Consider the following 25,010-nt stretch of genomic DNA (forward strand, 5'->3'; position numbering starts at 1 on the left):
TCCGATAGGGTCACTCCGAGTCAAATTTGACGCGACGGCAGTGAGTCCGAAGAGTTATCTGAGGACTAGATTGTGTCACACTAACATCTCTGCCTCCAGCTCGGAAAATGTGCCCAGCGTCTGTGAGACGTCAAGTCTTGCAGGGCGCTTACCAAACACGTCCACTGTGTGTGTGGAGTCAGGCTGTGCGGGGACCATGCTGCCCTGAGGGAAGGCTGTGGCTGGCGGGAGTGGAAACTGCACAGAAGCAGACGGCAGCTCCAGCTCCCTCGGGAATGCTCCCCTTGCCTGAGTCTGTTCCCCAACAGTCTATTCCCCCAGTGTCTGCTCAGGTTTTGCATTTCTGGGGAGAAGTGGGCCCGGCTCTCTACTTCCCTTGGTTAGGGCAGGAAGAGAGGCGGAGGGATTGGCCCAGAAGTCCACTGTGCTGCGAACCTACCTTTGCACCAGGGAAATCTGGGGGGGCCAGGCAAGCCCACTCCCACCGCCCGCAGCCTAGGGGTGAGCGCCATCCCACCCCCCATGCCACCCCCCGACTGCAGGCACCACTTCACTTACATGTAGAGAACGGTTTTCTGGTCCCCATCCTGCCCACCATCCCCGACCGTCAGGGTGTCATAGCCCCTCTCCAAGTCGAACTCCTCAAAAGCAAGCTTGATCACCTGGGGAGGGAGCACAGGGTTAGGGCCCAGGCGGGGGCTGTGAGGAGAGGCTCTCCTCGAGGTGTCAGAAGAACAGAGGATGACACCCAAAGCCTGGAGGCTGCTCAGAACGTTCCAGGCTCTGGGTCCCAAAGGCTGGGATCCCCGGGGACAGCACCCTCCGAGACAGGCCGGTCCTCCCATGCCACCGCCGTGAGTTTGGGGATTTCCTTGCAGGCCCGGCCACATTAGGGGGCCTCTCGTTTTCCAAAGACGCTGGTGGCACATCTGGCCACTTCTGAGCGCTGCCATGGCAACGACGGGCACATCTGTCTGACTGCAAGACGATTAGACTCTTTCTTCACGCTCGAATGCCCGGAAGTCCCTGTGGGCTGGGTGGCAGCTTTTCAGGCCACATGTGGAATGTCAGCTCTCTGGGCCCAAGGGACCTGCAGAAGTTCCTCTTGCCTCTCTTCTGACTTGCCTCCTCAGTCCTCCTTGTTTGTTTATTTGGCGAACAGATGAAAGTTCCAGAGAGGAGATGTCAACGAGATTCCTCCTTGTAACTTATTTCAGTCCTGCTTTCCACTCACCGTATGCCAGGCTAAGAGGTGGGCCTTCATCCGCAGCCAAGATATGCTTCCTAGCCCCAGTGGGCAGGGGGCCAGCCACGTGAGCAGGTGACCCTGACCACAGCCAGAGCTTCGAGGCGATCCTTACTCGTGGCAGAGTAGACCGTATTGCAGGGTAGAACTGTATTGCAGGACATTGCTTATATTGAAATACATGTATTTCAGGGTAGAACTGTGCTTCACAGCGTTTTCAAGGTTATGAACTTTTGGAGGTAGGCTGCCAGGGTTGTGTTCTGGGGTGCCTCTTGAGAGGTTCAAATTGCCCATCTTTTAGTTCCTAATTGAATGCTTAACCTTTTGTGCTACCAGGAGGGAAACCCATCAGAGAGGGAACCTACGAATGGGGACTGAGTGAGTACAGAGGAGATGTCTAACAAGCCAAGGTTCAATGAGTGGGGGGAGGCCAGTCCGAAGTGTGGAGATGGAGGGCATTCTGGCAGGCTCAGGAGACTCCGTCAGGCCAAGGAAAGGCGCTGGGAGAGGGAGGGAGACTTTCCTGGAAGGAATCAGCAGACCAAGGTTTGTGCGGCGGCCAGGAGGACATGTCCCAGAATCACACGTTGTAGAAGGTCTGTCAGGGGCAGCTGTACAAACGGTGGTGGAGTGCACCTGATAGCTGCCTTCACCAGGGAGACCATTGTGATTGGGCATTCAGGGCAAGGAGATGACTCAGGAAGATGCAGATCTTGAGGTGTCCAAAGGGTTTTGTGACCTCCCCGTGGAGGAGCTGGGGTGCATCTTGAGGGAGGAGCAGTAGGGGGGTGAGGTGAAGATGGCAGGTGGGTGCGGCTGCTGGCATGCACAGTGAGATGGCTGGAGTGAGACCACACTTAGCGAGCATAGTTACAAGGGCTTGTGGCGTTTAGAGGGTCCTTTCCCAAGAAGCAGCAATAGGGTGAGGTGAGGACCCCGATCTAGTGGTACTGAGGGGTTTGTGATGGGACAGATGGGGGTGAGCAGTGGCCTCACTCATGGTATCATATCCATCCTCTACCAAAAGGTTTTGTTTTGGGGGGGGCATCGTTAGTACTGCCACAGTGTGCAACTGGCCAACATCGCCATTCTCACAAGCTCACTTGCAGATGGTCAGCCTTATGATTTGCTGTTCAAGAAAGGGCCAGGTTTATTAAAATGCAGTGGTAATAAATAACAAAAGAGGGATTCCGTTTACATCAGAACCCAAATACACCCGGGTCAGCTCATCGGAACCTGACTTGGATTCTGTCTGGTCTGGTGTAGGAGGTCCATGGCGGGGAGGTGATACCATGAGTTACCAAGTCTGGTAATGCCACCGGGGGTGCTGGAGAAGGAGAGACCTCAGATGACTGTAGGTTTCTGACGTGGCAATCAGGTAACCGTGCAGTGGGGCCATTCATGAAGAAAGGACGCATATGGGCACCCACTCCCATTGCCTACTCTGGGTCTCTTTCTGACCGTTTCAATCTGATTACAACCTGGTCAGGCTGTTCATTCCCCAGGTGGAAGTTGTATCTGCTCCTTTGTTATCTTTTTCAACAGTAAGGACTATTGCGTTTCTGTCGATAGGCTCTCCTAGATGTGGCTGACACTTTCTGAAGATTCTTTCTGTCCACACCGCCCAGCCTGGCACCAGGTGAGCCTCACCCAAGGTGCTCCAGAGTCCCCGGAAGAAAAGTCTGCTGCCGTCATTCATAGACCTGCACGCACTGCTGCAGGGTTCTCTGCAGCCAACTTGGAAGTCACTGAGAGCAGTCGTTAAATAAAAACCTTGTGAGCACATCCTTGGGTTATAGGCAGGTGATTGCTGGTGGCTGGGAGAAAGAGGAAATGAAGGCCAGGCTGAGGCTGAAAGATGAACTTGAGCCCAGCAAGCAGATACCAAGGGGGTAGCACAGGGGTAGCAATTAGGCCGAGGGAAGAGCAGGTAGCAGGCAGAAAGCATCCATGGCATGACTTGTCTAGAGACTTCTTGGCACAAATGGCTAAGTGGTCGACGACTAACCAAAGTGTCTGCAGTTTGGACCCACCAAGAGGTGGCTCAGAAGAAAGACCTGGGGAGCTGTTTCTGAAAGGTCACAGCTCTGGAAACCTGGGGCGGGGGGGACGGGGCGGTCACAGGTCGGCTCTGAAACACATGATGCTGCTGGAGTTGGAATTCATCCAAAGGAAGCAACTGCTTTTGGTGTTTGCTTCAGTGAGAGAAAAGTGAAAGGTGGAAAATTGAGAGAAGTGGACAAAGCCAGGTTATGAAGGATTTGAGGCTTTGTCCTGAAGGCAAAAGGGAAATACAGAAAGAAATTTAAGCAAAGGAATGACATCACGTTTGTGATCTCGAAGGTACACCACTGAGAGTGGGTTGAAAACCAAGTGCTCAATGACAGGACTCTACTGATATTCCAAGGGTTCTTCGTGGTGCAGTGATTACACAATTGCCTGCCAATTGAAAGGTTAGAGGTTTGAATCCATGCAACACTCTGTAGGAAAAAGGACCAGCAGTCTCCTCTGTAAACAATGCACTCTAGACAACACCACAGGAGAGTTCTACTTGTCACATGGGGTCACCATGAGTCAGACTCGATGGCACGCACCACCAACAAGCACAAATGGAGAGGAAGGAAGGTGACTGGGATGGATTAGAACCAGGAGATGCAGCACACTGTCAATAGTGAGTAGGGAGTCTTCTGGTAAAGACAGAGACCTAGGCAGATATGCTACACTTCTCCAACAAAGAAGTGGGGAAAAAAATCAATATATAGGGAAAACCTGGAGCCCTGAGTCTCTGAGGAAATAAAAATAAGTGAACCAACAGTGAAAATTAAAGGGTAGAAACCACACAGAGAGATCAAGAGGAACGGTGAGTTCTCATCTGTCCAACCATGAGCAAAGAAACCATTCCCACAGTGCAGAACAATCTCTGAAGCACATGACTAAGAGAGAGGTAGGCCACACCCTTGTTCCCACAACTGGAGGGTGAATGAAGGGATGGATACTCAGGGCCCAATCTAGTCCCAGAGGACCGTTGCACCGCTCCTGTCACATCCCTGAGAGAGAGGCAGAACTGACAAGACTGCCACACAGCATGGGAGGGAGGCTAATCAAAGGGAAGCGGAGTCACACCACATTCCCCAAAGTACCCTGGGGGTCAGAGGGCACACAGGCCCAGACATTCTCATGCAGGTTCAGGTAGAAGGTGTGCCCTACTACTCTGCCTACATACAGTTCCTTGGACAGCGCTAACTCTCAGCAATGGCCTAGGGCAAAAGGAGCTCTTCAACAGTAGGGTTGGCTAGGGAATTTTTGGGGTGTGTGTCTACCCATTCCCATCTTCTTGCTTTTGTCTTGATAAACAACTCCTACTTCACAGGTCAGAACAATGCTCCTGGCAATGACAATAGTCAGCCTCCAGACAGGGGTCTACTTGGCCCTAAACGGGACAGTACCGGAGACACAATGTGGGATGTGTGACTCAGCTGCACCCACCACACTAAGGCAAAACACTGGGGGCGTGCAATGGAGGGGTGGGGGAAGCAGAGCAAGGAGGACACGAGGGAGTATAAAGGATGGACTTTGGGGCCAGGACATGGCACCCCATCAGATTCATTTGGAAAACACTCCTAAAGGTAAAAAAAACAGACCCTAAACTACTAACAAGCTTTATTTCCCCCCTTTATTCTGTCTTTGTGTTTTATATATATATATATTTTTTTCCCTCTTCTTTTAAATTTTGTATGTCAGTGGCTTTTTTTTTGGTAGCTTGTCGGTGTTGCTGCCATCATCGCCATATTCTTATGTGGCACTTTGGTGCTGTCAAAGTCATCCCCAATTTTATGTACATATTGATATATCTGCAGGTCCACCTAGATAAGATAGGCTACACAAACAATATTAGAAGAAAATAATGGGACCAACGGTCCCAGAGGGACATGAAAGTGTGGGAGGTAGGGGAAGGGAGGAGGTGTTGGCCAACCCAGGGACAAGGGAACAATGAGTGGTTCAAAGCCAGTGGAGGGAGGGGATGGGAGGACTGGTAGGGAGTGACCAAGGGCAAAGTAACTGAGAAGAATTACTGAAACCAGAATGAAGGCTGAACATGGTAGTAGGAGAGGAGGAAAGCATAAGGAAATAGAGGAAAGGAGTAGGAGGCAAATGGCATACAGAGAAGCCTAAATACAGACATGTACATATGTAAATATATTTATGATTATGGGGGAAATAGGCCTATGTGCATATATTTATAGGTTCAGTAGTAGGGTAGCAGGTGGACATTGGGCCTCCTTGTGCACATTCCCTCAACGCAAGAGCACCTTGCTCAGCTAAATGGTCATTTCATGATACCCACCCTCCCAACATGATAGCTGAAGACAGACATGTGCATAAGCAAACGTGGTGAAGAAAGCTGATGGTGCCCAGCTATCAAAAGATACAGCGTCTGGGGTCTTAAAGGCTTGAAGGCAAACAAGCGGCCATCTAGCTCGAAGCAACAACGCCCACAGAGGAGAAGCACACAAGCCTATGTGAACACGAGATGTTGAAAGGATCAGGTAGCAGACACCAAAGAACAAAATCCACCATTGTGTGATTCACCTTCCCCACATAAACGCTGAAGACGAATGTGTGCATAAGTAAGCGTGGTGAAGAAGGCTGATGGTGCCCGGCTATGGCGAGATATAGCATCTGGGTCTTAAAGGCTTGAAAGTAAACAAACGGCCATCTGGCCCAGAAGCAACAAAGCCCACATGGAAGCAGCACACCAACATGTGTGATCATGAAGGGCTGAGAGGACCAGGTTTCAAGCAACCAAGGTGGGGAAAAAATCATATCATCGTGAATGAGGGGAGTGCATGATGGGAACCCAATTCCCATCTGTAGACAACTGGACATCCCTTGCAGAGGGGTAGTGGGGAGGAGATGGGCCACTCAGGGTTCAGTGTAGCAACAATGAAACTCAAAACCTTCCTCTAGTTCTTAAATCTTCCTCCCCACCAACGGTGAGAGTGGCGATACTGGGAGAGAAGAGAGGGTAGAAAGGGGGAACCGATTATGGGGATCTATATATAACCTCCTCTCTGGGGTATGGGAAATGGAAAAGCAGGTGAAGGGAGACACCTGGTAGTGTAAGATAAGATAAAATAATAATTTATAAATTATTAAGGGTTCATGAGGGAGGGGGATCAGGGAGGGAGGGAAGGGGAGGAAAAAGCGGAAAATGAGGAGCTGATTCCAGCAACCCAGGCAGAAGGCAAATTTTGGGAATGATGAGGGCAACGAATGTATAGGTGTGCTTTACCCAATTGATATATGTATGGATTGTGATCAGTTATCAGGCACCAAAGAACAAAAAATTATATCATTGGCTGCACACCTCCATGATACGATCGCAGAGGACAAACGGGTGCATAAGCAAATGTGACGAAGAAAGCTGATGGTGCCTGGCTATCAAAAGAGATAGTGTCTGGGGTTGTAAAGGCTTGAAGGTGAACAAGCGGCCATCTAGCTCAGAAGCAACAAAGCCCACATGGAAGACGCACACTAGCCTGTGTGATCACGAGGTGTCAAAGGAATCAGTTATCAGGCATCATCAAAAAAAAAATCTTACCATAATGAAAGAAGGGGGAAGTGCACAGTGGAGACTCAAAGTCCATTTATCGGCCACTGGAGATCCCCTCACAGAGGGGTTTAGGGGAGGAGATGAGTCAGTCAGGGTGCGACGTAGCACCGATGAAGAACACAGCTTTCCTCCAGTTCCTAAATGCTTCCTCCCCCCTCCCCCCACTACCATGATCCGAATTCTACCTGCAAGTCTGGATAGAGCAGAGGTTGTACACTGGTGCATATGGGAGCTGGAGGCACAGGGAATCCAGGGTGGATGATACCTTCAGGACCAAGGGTGTGAGGGGCGATGCTGGGAGAGTAGAGGGTGAGTGGGTTGGAAAGGGGGAACTGATTACAAGGATCTACATGTGACCTCCTCCCTGGGGGACGGACAACAGAAAAGGGGGTGAAGGGAGACGCCAGACAGGGCAAGATATGACAAAATAATAATTTATAAATTATCAAGGGTTCATAAGGGAGGGGGCAGCGGGGAGGGAGGGGAAAAAGGAGGACCTGATGCCAAGGGCTTAAGAGGAGAGCAAATGCTTGGAGAATGATTGGGGCAGGGAATGTACAGATGTGCTTTACACAATTGATATATGTATATGTATGGATTGTGATAACAGTTGTATGAGCCCCTAATAAAATGTTAAAAAAAAGAGTTGTATGAGCCCCAATAAAATGATTTAAAAAAAAGAAAACCAAAGAAATAAAATGAATATGTATTACACACCAAAACAAATGGAAAGGGATCTAGATGAAAAAGCAGTGGCTAGTTCTGGTGTTGGTGCTCTCCTCCTTTCCCCTTCTCCCTTTGCTCCTGTGGCTCAGATAAAGCACAGAAAGACGTGGGACAACCGGGGCGAAGTGATTCGCACTCCACACAACTGTCTGTTGACCAGAAATGTCACTAACTCTCACCTGTACACATTTGAGGGTGCACTCCTACTGTGAACACCTTGGACAGATCTTGACAGGTACAGGCTTGGAACTGAGAAGGGGAAAGCAGTTGTTGGTAATAGATTGTGTGTGTGTGTGTGTGTGTGTGTGTTGTTTACTTGGTCTTGATATTCAGGTGTCATGTGTTTTTGTTTTATTCTCTATTGCTCCACTTAATGAATCCACTGTCTCCACATGGACCAGCTGTCCCTGCACCTTCAACAATTACAGTTAATGGGCAAGGACCTCCACACATTCCATTACTACCTGATCAAAAATTGAAGAAAAAAATAAAACTACCCCCCCACAATGTCTTAGAGACAACAAACTATTGCACTTTGAAAAGCAAGATGGAATAGCCCAAACAAGTAACCAGTGTACAGAGCCCAGGGCCCCTCCTGAGGAAGAGAGGACATTGGAATGACCAGAAAGGAATCCAGAAGAATGATTCTCAGAGACTTTCAATGGATGCAGAAAAACATCGAGAAAGTTATGGAAAAACACCTAAAGAACTCAGTGAAACTTTACAAGAGCCACCTGACAAACCAAACAAATTATAACTAGAAAAATAACAAATAGAAATTAAGAAAATGAATGTTAGGATATTAGGATTTGATAACATTTTGAAAGAGTAAAGCTGTAGAAACGAAGGAATGAAAGGCCAAATTAGTGAGCTTGAAGACAAGTATTGCAATACCAACCTATGAAAAGAACAATCAATAAATAGAGCAAAACATCCAAGAAAGTCTAAGAACTATGTGTGATACAGCAGAAACCATACAAACAAGAAAGCAATGGAGTGACATATAAAACAATAGAAAACAAACTAGCTAAGAATCTTATATCCACCAAAGTTTTCTCTCACATAAGAGAGACAAATAAGGCCATTTCCAGATAATGAGGGATTATGTGGACAGGATCATGTAATAAAAGGAATATGCAGAAACAAGACCAAGATTACAAAACTAAGGGGAATTCTTTGGATAGAGAATTAACAACAGCAGACATCAACCCAAGATCAACACACAAGACACCATCACCCAGAAATCAACTCGATTAAAGCATTGTCAACATAAAAGTAACTTAGGCTGAAAATAGGGAGCCAGAGGTATTTTGCAATGAAGACAATAACCAAGTAATTGCAGGAATAGTGTAGACACAAAACATCATACAGAGAGGACATCAATTAGTTCTCAAGAGAAAATGGACTTTTAAACTTGGCAAGAAAATCATAAAAAACAAAGCAACCTCAAAGAAATGAAAAAATCTTGTCAACATAAAAAAGTGGAAAATCACAAAGATCTAGTTAAAAATAATAGTAACAGCAAAGGATAAAAAGGTTAAGAACAAACAGTGAACTCAGTATGAAGAACGAAATCAACAATACCACTAAAACAAAACAAAATATGCACACACAGAGCAAGATGACAGCAATACTGCGCACACTGATAGACCTTGGACAATTTACCAGGGCACAAAAAAACCCTTGGCTTTCTGTCTGTCTTGGTGGTGGGTCCAGATTGAATGAGGAAATACATAAATAGGGGGAAATGGCAGTAATAAATTCATGCATATCAATATGCCACTGAATATAAATGGATTAAACACACCAGTCAAGACACAGGGAGTAGGAGAATAGATAAGAAAATGGGATTCATTAGTATAATACTTATAATAAGCATACCTTAAAAGGAAAAAATAGACTCAAGAATCAAAGGTTGGGGAAAATACATCAAGTTAATGGCAATCACAAAAAGCAGGCATGACAATATTAATCTCAGGTTAAACAAGACTTCAAGACAAAATCCATCAGGAGAGACAAAGAAAGGCATCATATTATGTGTAAAGGGGTAATTGAACAAGATGACACAAATATAATAAATGTCTATGCGCCCAATGAAAGACTCTCAAAGCATATTAATCAAACTCGTATAGTTGAAGCAAGAAATTGATGATACTATACTAATAGTACGAGCCTTCAATACACCCAAGGAGTCTGCATGGCATAATGGTTGTGCACTGCACTGCTAACTGCGAGGTGAGCAGTTCGAAACCATCAGCAGCATTGTGGGAGAAAGATGAGGTGTTCTGCTCCCAAACAGAGTTATAGTCTGGGAAATACCCAGGGGCTCTCCTGCTCTGCTCTATAGGGCTGCCAGGAGTCATAACGGACTGGCTGGTAGTGAGACTGAGGCAATCAACCATTCTCAATGAAGGGCAGACATGGACAAAAAGAGTAAAGACAAAAGAAATAAACAACACAATCTATCAACTTAGCCTCTTAGACACAGGCAGAATACTACACCCAGCAACTGTGCAATATACTTATTTTCTAATGCACATAGTATATTCTTCAGAATGAATCGCATGTTAGGCCACTAAGCAAACCTGAACAAATTTTAAAGCATCAAGATATTAAAGACTATTTCCTCAGATCACAATACTATGAAATTATAACTCAACAATAGGAAGGTCAAGGGGGAATCAAAAACATGGAAGTTGAACAACATGGAAGTTGTTTGAAAACTACTAGGCAAATAAGAAATAAGGAAGGAACATTTTAAATTCCTTGAAACAGATGAAGATGAAAATACAACACATCTCAACCTTTGGGATACAGAAAAATGCAGTACTCAGCGGGTAATTTATAGCTATAAACACATACACGGAAAAAGAAGAACCAATTTAACACCTTAACCCAACATCCTCAACAATGACAACAAGGCCAGAGAACAAGGGCAGCAAAATAAACCTCCAGCAAACAGAAAAGAAAAGGAAAAAGAATAGAGTAGTAATAAATGAATCAGAGAACAGAACAACAGGAAAGTCAACAAGACAAAGAATCGGTTCTTTTGAAAAATCAACAAGACAAAGAATCGGTTCTTTTGAAAGAATTAACACAATTGAGAGCCTACTGGCCAACTCAGCGAAGTAAAAAATGCAGAATCATGAATAACAGAAAGGGGCAGCATCACAAAAGAACAAAGTGAAATAAAAAGAATAACACAATCCTAGGAAAGACTGTACTCCAAACAGTCTTTGTACATTCAACTCCAAATTTGAAAACCTAGAAGAAATAGATAAATTCCTCAAATACACTACCTACCGCAATTAAAACAGACTGATAGCAAACCTCAACAGAACCACAATTAAAGAAGAAACAGACAAGCAGGTCATTAAAAAACTCCTTCCACCACCTCTCCCCTACCCAAAAAATAAAAAGTCTAGAATCAGAGGACTTTATGGGGAATTCTACCAAGAATTCAGAGATGAGCTGTCCTTCTAATTAAACAATTCCAGACTATAGAAAAGAGTAGAAAACTTGTGAATGCATTTCATCAAGTATAACTCTGATACCAAAATAGACCAACAGATTATGCAAAAATTCTCACCAAAATCTTAGCCAGTAGAATTCAGCATATATATATCAATATCAATATCATAATGTCCAAACACATTATGATCAAGTGGGACGCATATCGGTATAAAATAAATCAAGGAAAAGAACTGGATGATCAGATCAATTGATGGAGAAAATGCATTTGACAAAATCCATCACCCATTCCTGATAACAGCACTCAATAACACTGGAATAGACCGGAATTTCCTCAGCATACTAAAGGCCTCATGAGCAAAACCAGTGACCATCCCTTTACTCAGTGAGAAGAAACTGAAAGCATCCCCCTGAAAAGGGAACAAAACGAGGATGCCCTTTTATCACTGCTCTTATTCCATCCTGTGCTGGAGTCCTTAGCTAGAACCATGAGATAACCAAAAGAAACCAAAGGCATCCGATTTGGTGAAGAAAAAGTAAAGTTCTCTCTACTTGCAGATGCTACATAGAAAACACCAAAGACTTAAAAAGAATATTGATGGAAATAATTGAAAGATTCAGTAATGTGGCAGGGAACAAGATCAAAATACAAAAAAATGAATTATATTAATATACTAAGGAAGAGAGCCCTGAAAAGGAAACCAAGAAAACAAGACCATTTCTATTCATCACAGAAGATGAGATACACCTAACCAGAGAAATAAAAAACTTGCACTAAGAAAACTACAAAGCACTGCTACAAGAAGCCAAAAGAGATGTACATAAATGGAAGAATGTCCCATGTTCATGGATAGAAAGATCGAACACTGTGAAAGCATCAGGAGTACCCAAAGTTACCTGTAAATATAATTCAAGTTCAATCCTAATTAAACAGCACCATTCTTTAAAGAAATGGAAAACCAGTCACCAACTACACGGAAAGAAAAGAGGCACAGGATAAGCAACGCGCTATTTAAGAAGAACAAAATAGGATGCCTCTCACTTCACGACCTAAAAATCCACCACACACCAAGCTAGTCAAAACTGCCCAATACTAGTACAATGGTAGACATAAAGCAACGGGACAGAATAAAGAACCGAGAAAGATATCCGTTCACCTACATGCGGCTGCTTTTTGACAAAGGGTTGAAGGACATTAATTGAATGGAGCTGAGATTAGCCTTTCAACAAGTGGTACTGGTAAAACCGGATTTCCATTTGAGGAATAATGAAACGGGGCCCATCATTTCCTACATATACACAAATAAATTCATGATGAATTAGACTCAATGCAAGCCCCAGCACTATAAAGATCGTCAATGAAAAAAAAATAAAGACAAACTTACCAGCCTTAATCCACAGCATAAATACACTGCCAGGCATAACTAAATACGTACATACAGGAGACTGCTATCTCCTAAAAGTGAGACATGTGTGTGCATCAGAAGACTTCATTAATAGAGTGAGAAGATAACCCACAGACTGTAGGGGAAAATCTGGCGATGCTATGCTCGACACGGCATGAATCTCTAAATCTTAGAGATGTTTGATCACATAATTTGATAATCTCTTAGGAGAATTCTTCACCACAACTGATAACTACCGTGAGTCAGGGTCTGTTCTAGGTACTTGACATGCACCAGCTCATGTAAGACTCCCAACAACATTTCACTCCGTGATTACCTCCATGCTAGATAGGAGAAAGTCGAGGCTCAGAGGGGTTAAGGAACTTGCCTAAGATCACAGTGAAGTAGTTAGATCTGGGATTCACCCCAGCCAGGCTGGAGTCAGAAGCAACATTCTTCGCCCCTATGCTCTCCCAGCTCATCATGTTCCAGCGAGGCATCAGGTTGGTGAGAAAAGGACCATGACTTATCATCTCAAACCTTCCAAGCTCTTGACCTGGATCCCACCAGGTTCTCAGCCAATGTGAATTAGACTGAGGTAGAACCAGGCTCAGCCTGGATGCAATCCTCCCCACCACCAGTGCCTTCCTGGGGCAGGAGACACCAGCTCACTCCACCACCTGGTTCATTTACAGTTTGACTTGCATAGAGTCTTCCCTCCATATCACCTTTTTCTTCTTGTCAAGTGTGTTTCCTTATTCCCTAGGATCAAGGAGATGCTTCCTGCCTAGCACCTTCCTCTCACTTCATTCCAGGGCTCAGTTGGTGTGCTAAGAGTTTCATTGATCTGCTCTTGCACTACACCATGACTCCCGGTGTCAAGGTTCACTGCCTCTCTTCCTCTACAGCCGCTCTGCAGGTCAGCACATGCCTGGGCTCAGATGTTTATGGGAGAACATTTTCCATATCCTACCTGCCAAAGGACCTAGACTGTCCCCAGAACTTACTTTCCAGACTCATTAGGAAGATCTTGGATACCTCATGGCAGTTATCATCTAACACAGAGGTGGTCAAACCATTTTTAAAGGGCTGGAAGGTAAATATTTTAGGATTTTTTGGCAACTATTCAAAAAGGAGCTATGAAGGTGTAGAGGATTCTGAGTCTGGCTGCTAATGGCCAGGTTAGCAGTTCAAAACCACCAGCCTGATCTTTTCCCCTATTTGTGACCAGTACCACTGAATCAGTTCCAGGTCATGACAACCTTGTATATGTCCGAGCAGAACTATATTCCATAGGAATTTTCAGTGATTGACTTTTCAGATATAGATAGGCAGGCTTTTCTTCGGAAGTACCTAGCTCATTTACTGTCTGCACCACCAAGGACTCCACTTTCAGGGTTCGGTTGACATCAAGTCAATTCTGACTCATGATGATCCCATATCCTTCCAAGCAGTTTTTTGCCCAGAGAACTTTCAGTGGTTGATTTTTCATGAATAGATTACCAGGCATTTCTTCTTAGGTACCTGGGTAGACTTGAACCTGCAACCTTTCATGCTAGCCACTGGTCCCAACCAGGGTCTCCCTTCTGTGTATAGTTCACAGTATTTCCTTGACCGGGTTCATCCCTTCCGCTCTCCTGCCAGGTCCAGTCTGAGCCTGAGCCTCTCTCTACCTTCTTGTGTTCCTTCAGCTCTCACAGTCTGATGCATGGACTTGCCATTCAGAGTCCACTAGTCAGCCATGTGAGCTCACGCGTGGGCAGCAGCTAGCCCGGTACTGGGCACATAGCAGGTGTGCAGTCATTCTGTCTGTGGTGCTGGTTCGTATCTTCACTCATCTAGGGGCTTAAATGGGTGTCTGCATGGTGCACAAATGCCTCTTTGATCATGCTTATTTCATGTGCTACCATCCCTCCTGTCTCAGATAGGTGCTTTGTGAGCGCAGGTGATCTGCATGTCAGTTAATGAGTCATTATGAGCTCCTGGCTCTAAACAGGCGCCCAAGCAGAGGAGGGGGGAAAAAGGCAAGCATCAGTGCATGGGTACTGGGGCCTGTAAGGCCAAGTACGGTGCAGTCAACTCGGGGAACGAGCTCCCACTTCAGGGTCAGATGCTGTCACATGTGGTTTACATCAGTGGCTGCCATCACCAGCGATGCGAGTCATTTATGGCGCTGGTTCTTCCCTTCAAAGCAATGTTTGTCCATTACAGACTGTAATTATGTGCTCTACAAATGAAGAGCGTTGAGCTGCTAACCATAAGGTCAGCGGTTCAAACCCACCAGCCACTCTGTGGGAGAGAGCAGAGGCGACATGCTCTGATAGACAGTCTCATAAATCTTATATAGGGTCACGCTGAGCCGGAATCAACTCGGTGACAGTGGGTACAGTGGGAGCGAGTACTTCATAGGGGTGGAGCATGAGCTAGTGTCTCCTGCCCCAGGAAGGAGTTGGTGGTGGGGAGGATTTCATCCAGGTTGAGCCTGGTTCTGCCTCAGTCTGCTTTACACTGGCTGAGGACCTTTTGGGATCCAGGTAAAGAGCTGCCTTTTTCTCACCAACCTGACGCCTCGCTGGAACATGGTGAGATGGGAGAGCATAGGGGCGAAGTGCATGGTGGTCTCTGAAGCCAGCCTGGCTGGGGTGAATCCCAGATCTAACCACTTCACTGTGTGATCTTAGGCAAGTTCCTTAACCTCTCTGAGCCTCGACTTTCTCCTTTCTAGCACAGAGTGTAATGCTGTTGGGAGTCTTACATGAGCTGGTGCATGTCCAGTGCCTAGAACAGACCCTGGCACGTGGTAGGTCTCAGGAGTTGTGGTGCAGGATTCTCACAAGAGCTGATTATCAAATTATGTGATCAGATGTCTCAAAGAATCTTCTGGACCAGGAGGCAACAAACTGCAGCCAACGGGTCAAATCCAGCCCACTGCTTGTTTTTGTAGACAAGTTTGGCAGGAACCCCACCATGCCCATTCATTTACCTGCACGCTGTCTGAGGCTGCTCTTGAACTCCCACTGGAGAGTTGAGTACTTGCTTCCAGCCAAACCCAAGCTCACTGCCATTGAGTGGATTCTGACTGCCCCTGTGGGCTTCTGGGACTGTGGGTCTCAAGGGGAATAAAGAACACGCCATCGGCACTTCACTGGGCAGATTCTGGGAGTGAAGAAGGTTTGGAGTGGAGGCGTGTAAATGATCAGAAGGGCCTTTTGGGGAAGCGTGAAGGATGAGTTGCAGGCTGAGGGGCCTGCCCGGAGCCAGGACAATGAGGGAGAACACCAGAAGGCCACAAAGATGCCGGGGCAACCGCCAGATCACGCCTGGACGCTGCTTCTGGAGACCTGATGGGGATTTTGCTTATTCCATTTTATTATGCTTGTGTGGCGTTTTCGGCATTTCACAGTCACTGGCAAGCTAACTGCTATAGGTGCCAAGGGAAGACTTTCACCACCAAAGGTGAGTTTTCCAACTTCTTTCTGACCCGCAGGATAAAATTCCGCCATGGGCTTCTGTGCCCAGTCCTTGCCTCTGACAGGCTAAGTAGAGGCCCCCAAGCAAGGCTCTGCTCCATTCCCACCCTCTTCTTCCTCAGAGTCCTATTGTGAGCACCCCAGGGCCAGCCTTGGCCCGCACAGCCTGGATGTGATTCTGCAGAGCCCGGATGGTGATTCCTGCCTGGGTCTTGCTGGAGGGCTCAAGGCAGGAGTGGAAAAATCAGCTCCTGGAGTTGGGAGGATGAAGAACTGAACCCTCAGGAGTTCCAGGCGAGAAGCTTCCAGCTTTGAGGAGGGCTTTTGAGGAAATCGAGAAATAAGCATAAAAGTTGAAGCTGAGATATTTCAGAGGTCCTGGAAGTCTGGAGGGGATCCCCGGTGGGGTCGTGGGTTATACAGGGGACTGCAGGCCACAAGATCGCAGTTCGGAACCATCGGCCACTCTCTTCGGGAGAAAGAGGAAACTTTCTATTCCTGTGGACATTTACCGCCTGGGAAACCCACAGGAGCAGTGCTGCTCTGTCCTCCAGGGTCCCTAGGGGTTGGAATCCACTGGATCGCATTGAGTTTTCCGGATTTTTTTTAAGACTCTGAAGTACTGGGGACACTGTAGGGCAGGCCGTGGACTGCTGACCTCAGAGATCTTGTATAGGTTATTGTGAATCACACTTGACTCAATAGCAGTGAGTATTTAATTTTTTTAATTACTTTTTAAAAATCTCTGGTCATGGTAGGCGAGATACATATGACTGTCGCCTTCAGAGACCTTATAGAGACAGATGACACTTGAGGAAAAAGTCAATGTGATACCTACTGGGACACATGCTGCCTTTGTCTTCAGATATAGAACAAGGTGACCAGGCGGTAACAGTTCTAGGGGTGATTCAAGAAATGGTATGCAGGAGATACAAATCTAAAAGGAAGCAGGGGCCCCGGGGATGTAGTGGGTTACGAGTTGACAGCCAACTTCAAGGCCAGTCGTTTGCAACCACCAACTACTCTTCGGGAGAAAGGAGGCTTTCTACGCTACTGAGTTCCAGTCTCGGAATCCCACAAGGACGGTTCTGTCCTGGTCGCCATGAGTGGGAATCAACTCAGTGTCAGCGAGTTTGGTTTGGTTGGCTTTAAGAAGGGATAGAATCAGGTGTTTGACTTAGAGAAGGCTGGCTACCAAGGGACGACAGCCCCCTGGAGCTGCCCATCCTTGGGTGGTGCTGGACTACTAGTCTAAGGAGGGGTGGTCCATGCCCAGCTCTAGAATAAAGGCCTGGGATCTGCCTCCACTTTGTAAGTGCCACCAAGTCCGTTCAGACTCCGAGTGACTGACTCATCATGAGACATTGCTGGGTTTGGCCCCATCCTTACAATCGTGACATTTAAGCCTTTGGTTCAGCCCCTGTGTCAGTCCATTTCACTGATGGGTGTTGATTGTGGCGCTAAGTAGAATTAAATCCTTGACAGCTTCAATATTTTATTCCTTAATCATAAGGCTGGATAAAATATTGAAGTTGTCAAGGAGCCCCGGTGGCACAGTGGTTATGTGTTGTGCTGCTAACTGCAAGGTCAGTGGTTCAAAACCAGTAGCCGCTCCTTGGAGAAAGATGGGGCTTTCTACTCCTGCTAAGAGTTACAGTCTTGGGAACGCACAGGCAGAGTTCTACCTTGTCCCATAGGGTCGCTTTGAGTCAGGATTGACTTGATGGCAGTGAGTTTGGCCTTCGGTCATGCTGTTGCTTCTTGTTGCAGTGTGAGGATTGTGTTGTCTGTCCATGGGGGGTGAAATCCATGCTAAAGGCTGTCATCTTTAATTTACATCCATATGTGCCTCAAGCCCTCTTGGCTTTCCACCAGCAAGATGGTGTCATCTGTGATTTGAAGGTGTTGTGAATGAATCTTCCTCCAATCCCGACGCCACGTTCTTCTTCAAATAGTCTCAGATTGTCAGTAGAGCATACAGACGGAATCCATCCAGGATTTGCCCCTGTTGTCCCCTCTCCTCATTTGGAACCACACAGTAGCCTTTGACTCTGCCTGAACGGATGCCTCTGGGTGTATGGACCAGTGTCCCGGGAGCACATTGAAGTCTTCTGGAATTCCCATTCTGTGCAATGCCACGCAGACTTGGATCCACGCGTCAGAGGAGAGCTCAGGAATCGCCGCAGAGCCGGGCTGCTCAGCAACACAGTGGGTTGCCAGGAGCTGCACTTGACTTTGTCAGCTGGTTTGTTGTGTTGCTGCTGCTTCAGCTTGGTTTGGAGCTGCTCAGTCCGGAGGAGGGCGGCTGGGGCTCCATGGGGAAGCTTCTCTGCTGGCCAGCTCCTCGCACAGAGGCCGGGACAGAGAGGCCGGTTGTAAATGTTTGCTGAATGAATAAATGAATGAACAAATGGACTGACTAAATGCACTCGTGACATTTGCACTAGCCGGCGGACACCTGCTGGGAGACTTATTTCTCAATTCTTCAGGCTGACATGGGCAAGAGTGACATTGATGATCCCCCAGGAGCGAATAATCAAAATGCTGTTATCTTTGGGCCTGAAGTTCATAAAATGAGCTTTCCCTCTCCTCCCTCTCCCCTCCCTCCACCTTCCCCCCTGCCGTCCGCATGAATATCCTCTCTCTCTTTTCCCCACATTTCCTTCCTCTCTAGCAAAGGTGAATTAATTCTCCAGATCAAATCCAGCGAGGCTCGTGTGCACACAGGGTGGGGTGTTCTGAATTTGCAGAAGAAAGGCAGATGTGTGCAGGCAGGGGGCTGGGGCACAGGCTGGGCTTGGATGGGAGCCCCCAAATCTCTGCAGTCACCTCTGTGAGGGAGAGGGCCAGGGGCAGCCCTGCAGCTCCAGCCTGTGCCCGGAGCCCCAGGGGAGCTGTATCCCCCTTGACAGCTCCTGACACAGAGAAGGATGTACTCCGTCAGGAACACAGGCAAACGTTTGCAGAGCCCTCTGGGGCCCAGCTCCGTGCTCACGGCAGAACACCATCCCTGCTTTCAGGGCACCGGTGATCGATGGAGGAAAGAGAGTCCCCACACGGTACAGGGTGATCCACAATCTCCAGCCAATGGCTCTGAGGAAGAGCTGTAGGAGCAGAGAAAGGGGCAATACCCAGTGCCACTTGGAAGGCCTCTGGGAGGAGGGGGCATCTGGACTGGTCTGGGCATGTGGGTGTGCACAGAGGTCTCGAAGGACCAGGAGTCTCTATGAAGCTTAAAGGGCCAAGAGCTCAGTGTGGCGGGGGCTAGATGGTCTGAGGGGAGTTGTGAGGGGCGGTCCTTTTTATGTGTCATTGGGAAGTTCAGTTCTATAACCCTGGCTAGCCAGAACCAGCAAGGGTCGGCTTCAAAATGACAAGTTCCAAGCAGCCATCTCAGACCTACTGAACTAACCATCTAGAGAAAGTGCCTGGAAGTCTATGCTGTCAAAGTCTCCCTAAGTGATCTAGGGACTGATCATGTTTGGGGGGATCAGCCAATCCAAAAGCCCAGGTGGGGCTCACTCCCCGGGAGACATTGCAGTTGACAAGACACATGGAGCTATGCTAGAGCTCTGAGCTGGAGGAGCCACATGGAGACACCTGCTGGTGTTGAGATGCTTCCACTGCCACTGGATCCAAAAGACTTCCCACCCAGTGGCCTGTTATCTTCCTGCATTCAGCATCATTGCATGTGTTTTGTGAGTCTAAAGAGGACTTTGTAGATTGGAATCGGACATATAGGTTAATATCGGACTTATGGACTTGATCTGGGCTGGGCTGGGCTGTTTTCTTAATGTACAAGTACTCTTTATATAAAGTTCTTTCTTGTACACATATGCGTGTCTATGAATTTGTTTCTCTAGTCTACCCAGAGAGTAGAGACCTTTCAGTCCTAGAGACCTTTCAGTCCCCACCCAACAAGACCATTTTGAGCACAGTTACCATCAACAGGGACGTCTCCACAGCAGTAGTTCGTTCCCTCCCTTCCTCCCTCCCTCCCAGAGGTCACACCTGCTATGTTTCTTCCAGGGAATACCTCTGTCATCTGCTCGGTTAGAAGGACACTCCCCTTCAACCTTGAACCTTCTTGTACTCTTCTCATTTTCCAAGACTCACTGTCTATTTCTAGGTGTACAAACCCACCCATATATTGAGGAGGTAATGAATACCCAAACTTCTCCCTTGGACCCTGGTTTATGCAGAGTTTCCAATTAGTGTGTTTAATCCACTGGGTACCTCACAGTCACCTCCAATGTAGACCATGTCCCTCTTGACCCTTTCAAAGCAGGTCCCCCACCTTGGACCTTTTTGAAATCTCCCATTTGTCCATGCCAGACAGCAGTGAATCCTGTCTTTCATTGAGTGCCCACTACCTGCCAGGTGCTGTGTTGGGTACTGACTGGGGATGTGACATTGATGAGATTCCTCAACCAGCCACCAGCACCAAGTCCCAGTCTATCCTCTCAGCCTCTCAGAGCTGCCCCCTTCCACATATTTCCGAAGCCTAGGGGTATGACTGACGTTTTGTGCTCCGGGTACCAGCTACTGTCGCCTGAATACTTCTGCTCTGTGCAGTGTCCCCTTCCAACCACTCAAACATACCGGAAAGTTTCTAGTTTCTCTGGTTTAGAACACAGAGTGACCTTCATCTTTCTCAGGATTGCCAATCCTATCATCTCCCATCTACTCAGAGACTCGGTTGTATTGGGCAGATGGGTACAGCTATTTAGGCATATGGGTGTCAGAACCAGAAAGACTGGCTTTAAATCCCAGCTTTGCCCCTTACTGGCTCAATATAATGACTTAATTGCCTCACCTTGAACTTACTCAGGATTCAGTTTCTTCATCTATCAAATGGGTCTATTAAAATCCAATGTAGTATGGTATTAAGACAAATAAAATATGCAGAGGACTGATTTCTGTGCTTGGCTTACACTGCAAGATATTGCTCTATCATCCATCTGCCACTTGGTCACACTGTGGTGGCTTCTGGGCTGCTATAGTGCTGGACATGATGCCGCCAGTATTTCACCTGCCAGCAAAGTGACCTCTGGTGAACAGCTTTCAGTGGTGCTTGCAGACTGAGCTTAGGAAGAAGCGCCTGGGGTCTACTTCCCAAAGCTAGCCAGTGAGAGTCCCGTGGGTCACAACAGAACACACACTGACCGGCTCTTTGCACCGGCTATTCCATCACGTGGGGTCAGTGGCTAGAGGAGGAGCTCATGTGTGGTAAATGAGAAGGCCAGCAAGGATGAGGGCCGGGCACCGGGCACCAGGAAGGACTCAGACACACTGGGGATTATGAGGATGACGGAGGACCAAGCAATGTTCCATTCTGGCTGGGTATAACAAAAAGCTTCCCATGAGTTGGAAGCTGACTCGTAGCAGCTGTCTATCTCTGTATCAATCTCTATATCCATGATGTAGCTATTGTGATCATCAACTAGTTAATCCTTCTACTCTTAAACATGTCTGGTTCAGGATCAAACCAAACAAGATCCGGGTCCTGTTCACCTTTGCATTCTCATCTTGATGGAGGCGTGCTGAGTTACTTTCAGTCCAAGGAGCTGCTACAGACCTTTGTACAGGTGTTCACTTTGAGATTTCTAATGACCCTGCTCATCTCTGATGACCCTGTCTAAATGTCACTTCCCCGGAGAAACTTCCCTGACCTTTCAGTGAGTGGCTCCTTCCTTGGTTTCCCCCCAGTGCTCTGGACATGTCTCCCTGAGCAGGTATCTGTGCTCTTGTTTGGTTTATATTGCTGTTATCTGTTTGTTTACATGCCTGCCTTCTAGTCATGAGCAAAATTCTCAAGGATCATGCCTCCAGGCAAGGAATGATAATCTCCTAGCGCCAAGGCTGTGCTTTTTGCTAAAGGAGTGCGTTGAAGGTAACTGAATAGATATCCTTGGACACGGCTGCAGCTCACTTGTGGGTTGGTTCATAACCCGTCAGGAACACAGCATCGGGTTTGTCCTGCCACCTGTCAGAAGGCAGGTTCCATTCCTCACTTTCAGTTTTTGAGTTCCCATACTTACTGCCCTGAATGCTCTTGGCTCTCTTCCTGTTTGGAGTGAGGACGGAGCCCTCTTGAGCCTTTCTGTCCCCTCGGCACTACTTAAAGTCCATCACGAACCCATGAAGATGTGCGACCATGGGTCACCCACAGCCTGATTCAGAAGGTGTGCTCTTTAGAGGTCTTGACTTCAAAACCCCAAACTGGTGCCATTCTAAGGGCACATTGGCGAGTGGCATAGATGGGGTCACTGACCTCCATGTGCCAGCAAAGGGGGACAATCAAATACTTTCTCAGAAACGTCTTGAGCCTCACCTAGACTTCCCTTTATAGCTCACCTTCAGGTTCCAAAAGGAAGAGAACTAAGCATCTGTAATCATGCCCAGGAAAGAAACTTTGAGTTAACAACTGAATGATAGGAAGCCCTTCTCCATCCTCAAGCTCTGTGGCTAAAGTATCTGCTCTCATTGACTAGATTCATCATCAGATGGTTTGATTAAAATGTCACTCTTTCTTTGCAAAATGCTTTTCCGAGGAAATCTATTTCCTATATATCTGGCACTGTGGTGCCCTAGGTACTGTAAACAAACAATTTCAAAATGCTAGATTTAAAAAATATTCTACGAGTTAGAAAAACACAGTAAGGAACACTCAGAGTCCCAAGCACTCTGACTGTGGTGCTTGGTGGTCGAAAGCCTTTACTCGGAGGATTCAGTGTGAAGAGCTCTCGGTGGGTGTTACCTATAGGCACCAGGCAGAAGGAAATGCCCATCCTCTCTGGAAGAACTCGCTTCCTCCCAGGCCTCAGAGAATTCCTACAAAGCTTATGATTTTAAGCATACAGCCAAAAGCACAACACAAAGAAGCCCTGGGAGCAAAGAACAAAAAGCAACAGACAAACGAATCAAACCATCAAAGATTTCAGTCTTTGCAGAAATAATATAAAATGGTATATTATTTAGTATATTTAAAGAAGTCAAGAAGAATCTAAACATACACAGGCAGTGGAAACTGTAATACATGACCAAGAACATTTGAAAAAGAACCAACTAGGACGTCATAAAATGAATATTTATCTCCATATGTCGATGGAAATAAAAATAAGCTTCACTGAGTTAATTTAACAGAGATTTGATGCATTGAACAGAGGAGTCGTGACTATGAGAGAGAGAGAAGTATGAGTGACATTAAGAGATGTGGACTTTAGAATGAGGAAGATTAACATGTCTTTGTCAGGCTTCCAGACCTAGAAATGAGGGGAAATCTCCTCCAGTTGAAAAGGTAATGGCTAAACGTTACCTTGAATTGATAGAAGGCACAATTTATACATCCAGAAAGCTCAGGGGATCTTAAGTAGGCCAAATATAGACATACCTACACCTGGGCGCAAGTCACTGAGACCGCAGAACACCAAAGACAAGGGAAAGAACATGAAAGCACCCAGGAGGTGATCACACAAGGAAACGGAAGCAAGCTGGCAGCAACAGCAGAAAGTGGGGACTGGCACAACAATATCTCCATATGCAGAGAGAAAATTGCTATCAATCAAGAATTGAACATCCGGAGAAGAATCAAGGACAGTGGTCCTTCGAGAACAAGGGTGACTAAAGACACTTTAACACAAACAAACACCCAAAGAAGTTGGCCATCAACCCAAAATGCATTTCTAAGGAATAAAGAACTGTGGTCTCAGAAAGAAGGGGTTAGATGCAAGAAGGAGTGGTGAATAAAGACATGGCCAATGACTGAGTAAATCTAAATGGACGTTCATTTTATGAAGCCTGATGCCTTTGAGGAAAGCAATGTTAAAGGAAATATCATTTTGTGTGAGTTGGACAGGGAAATTACTGTAATAGTATTCTAAATACCCTGACTTTTCAGGAGAAACATAAAATTATTATTTAATGCTAGATATCACTAAGTATGCATATTTACATTTCTAGGGTATTTTAGAAAACAGAGAATAGAAATGACATGTATATTTTCAATGGTCAAAATATTCCAGTTAAGAGATGGATTGTCAGACTAAAATTTTAAAAAATCTAGCCACATACAGAATTTATATCAATCATTACAAAGCAGAAAGTTTGAAGGCATCAAAATGAAAAAAAACAAACAAAGAAGATGTATTAGAAAAAGACCAGAAGAAAGCTGAGATAGTAGATGCAGGATAAAAAAAAAGCTTTAAAGTTAAAACAACAACAACAGCACTAGAGATAGATAGTCATTGCATATGAATCTAAAGAGAGATTCAACTCTCGGCTCATATTGTTCTAGTAGGACCATCACAAAATACATAAAACAAAAATGGGCAGTAAGGGGTAATTGACGCACACACCATCATAGTGGAACATTTCTTATTCCTCTTTCTTCAGAGGATTTAAACCAAGAATATAGATTTTAAAAATCCATGAAAATATAAAAGGTAGAAACACAATCAACAAGCTTTATTTAGTTGATATACTGGAACATAACTGGAAAAGACGCCTTTTTTTTTTTTTATCTTCCAAGCACACACAGGATAAGTATGCAAAACGACAGTGCCTGCTCCATGAAACACATCTCAACAAATTCAGATGATTCAAAACCAGGTCAGGATCATGGACCACAAACTTGTGAGTCCTTTGAGAAAAGTCCTTTGTTTGGAAATTAGGAAATGCTTTAAAAATAATTACTAATGGAAAGATGAAAGTAAATGAGAAAATACTGGTAACTAAATTGTGGCAGAAATGCTACATACAAAAACCTATGAGAATGCAGGCAACTGAGTCCTTCGAAGGACATTTACAGCCATAAGTACGTAAGTCAAAACAAACCCATTGCCATTAAGTAGATTCTGACTCATAGCAACCGGGGCAGAGAGCCTCATCTTTCTCTCATGGGTTTGAACTGCCAACCACGGGGTCAGCAATCCAGTGCTTACTGAAGAGCAACATTAGGGCTCCGGGTGCTTAAAAAAGACAGAATAACAATTAACCCAAACCAAATTTATTTGCTGCCAACTAGATGATTCAGATTCATGGGACCCTGGGGCATGGAGGATTATTCTTTGGGCTACTAATCACAAGGTCGGAAGTTG

General features: G+C 46.1%; 1 protein-coding gene and 1 pseudogene across 4 annotated transcripts in view; one reads left to right on the forward strand and one right to left on the reverse strand.

Annotated features, from left to right (window-relative positions):
* CSMD2 (CUB and Sushi multiple domains 2) overlaps positions 1-25,010 on the reverse strand; it is a 781,206-nt gene that overhangs the window by 342,316 nt on the left and 413,880 nt on the right. For 3 of the 4 annotated variants that reach the window (XR_012785340.1, XM_075553737.1, XM_075553731.1), the window contains exon 11: positions 559-662. The exons of the other annotated variant lie outside the window; for it this stretch is intronic. Coding sequence is in view for 2 of the 3 variants with exons in the window: in XM_075553737.1 (XP_075409852.1) it covers positions 559-662 (104 nt within the window). In the remaining variant the exon portion in view is untranslated. The remainder of the gene's footprint in view (positions 1-558; positions 663-25,010) is intronic. 4 annotated transcript variants of the gene reach the window in all.
* On the forward strand, positions 9,220-9,323 carry LOC142437669 (small nucleolar RNA SNORA31; annotated as a pseudogene).

The sequence above is a fragment of the Tenrec ecaudatus genome, chromosome 1 (genome assembly GCF_050624435.1).
Source record: "Tenrec ecaudatus isolate mTenEca1 chromosome 1, mTenEca1.hap1, whole genome shotgun sequence".
NCBI lineage: Eukaryota > Metazoa > Chordata > Mammalia > Afrosoricida > Tenrecidae > Tenrec > Tenrec ecaudatus.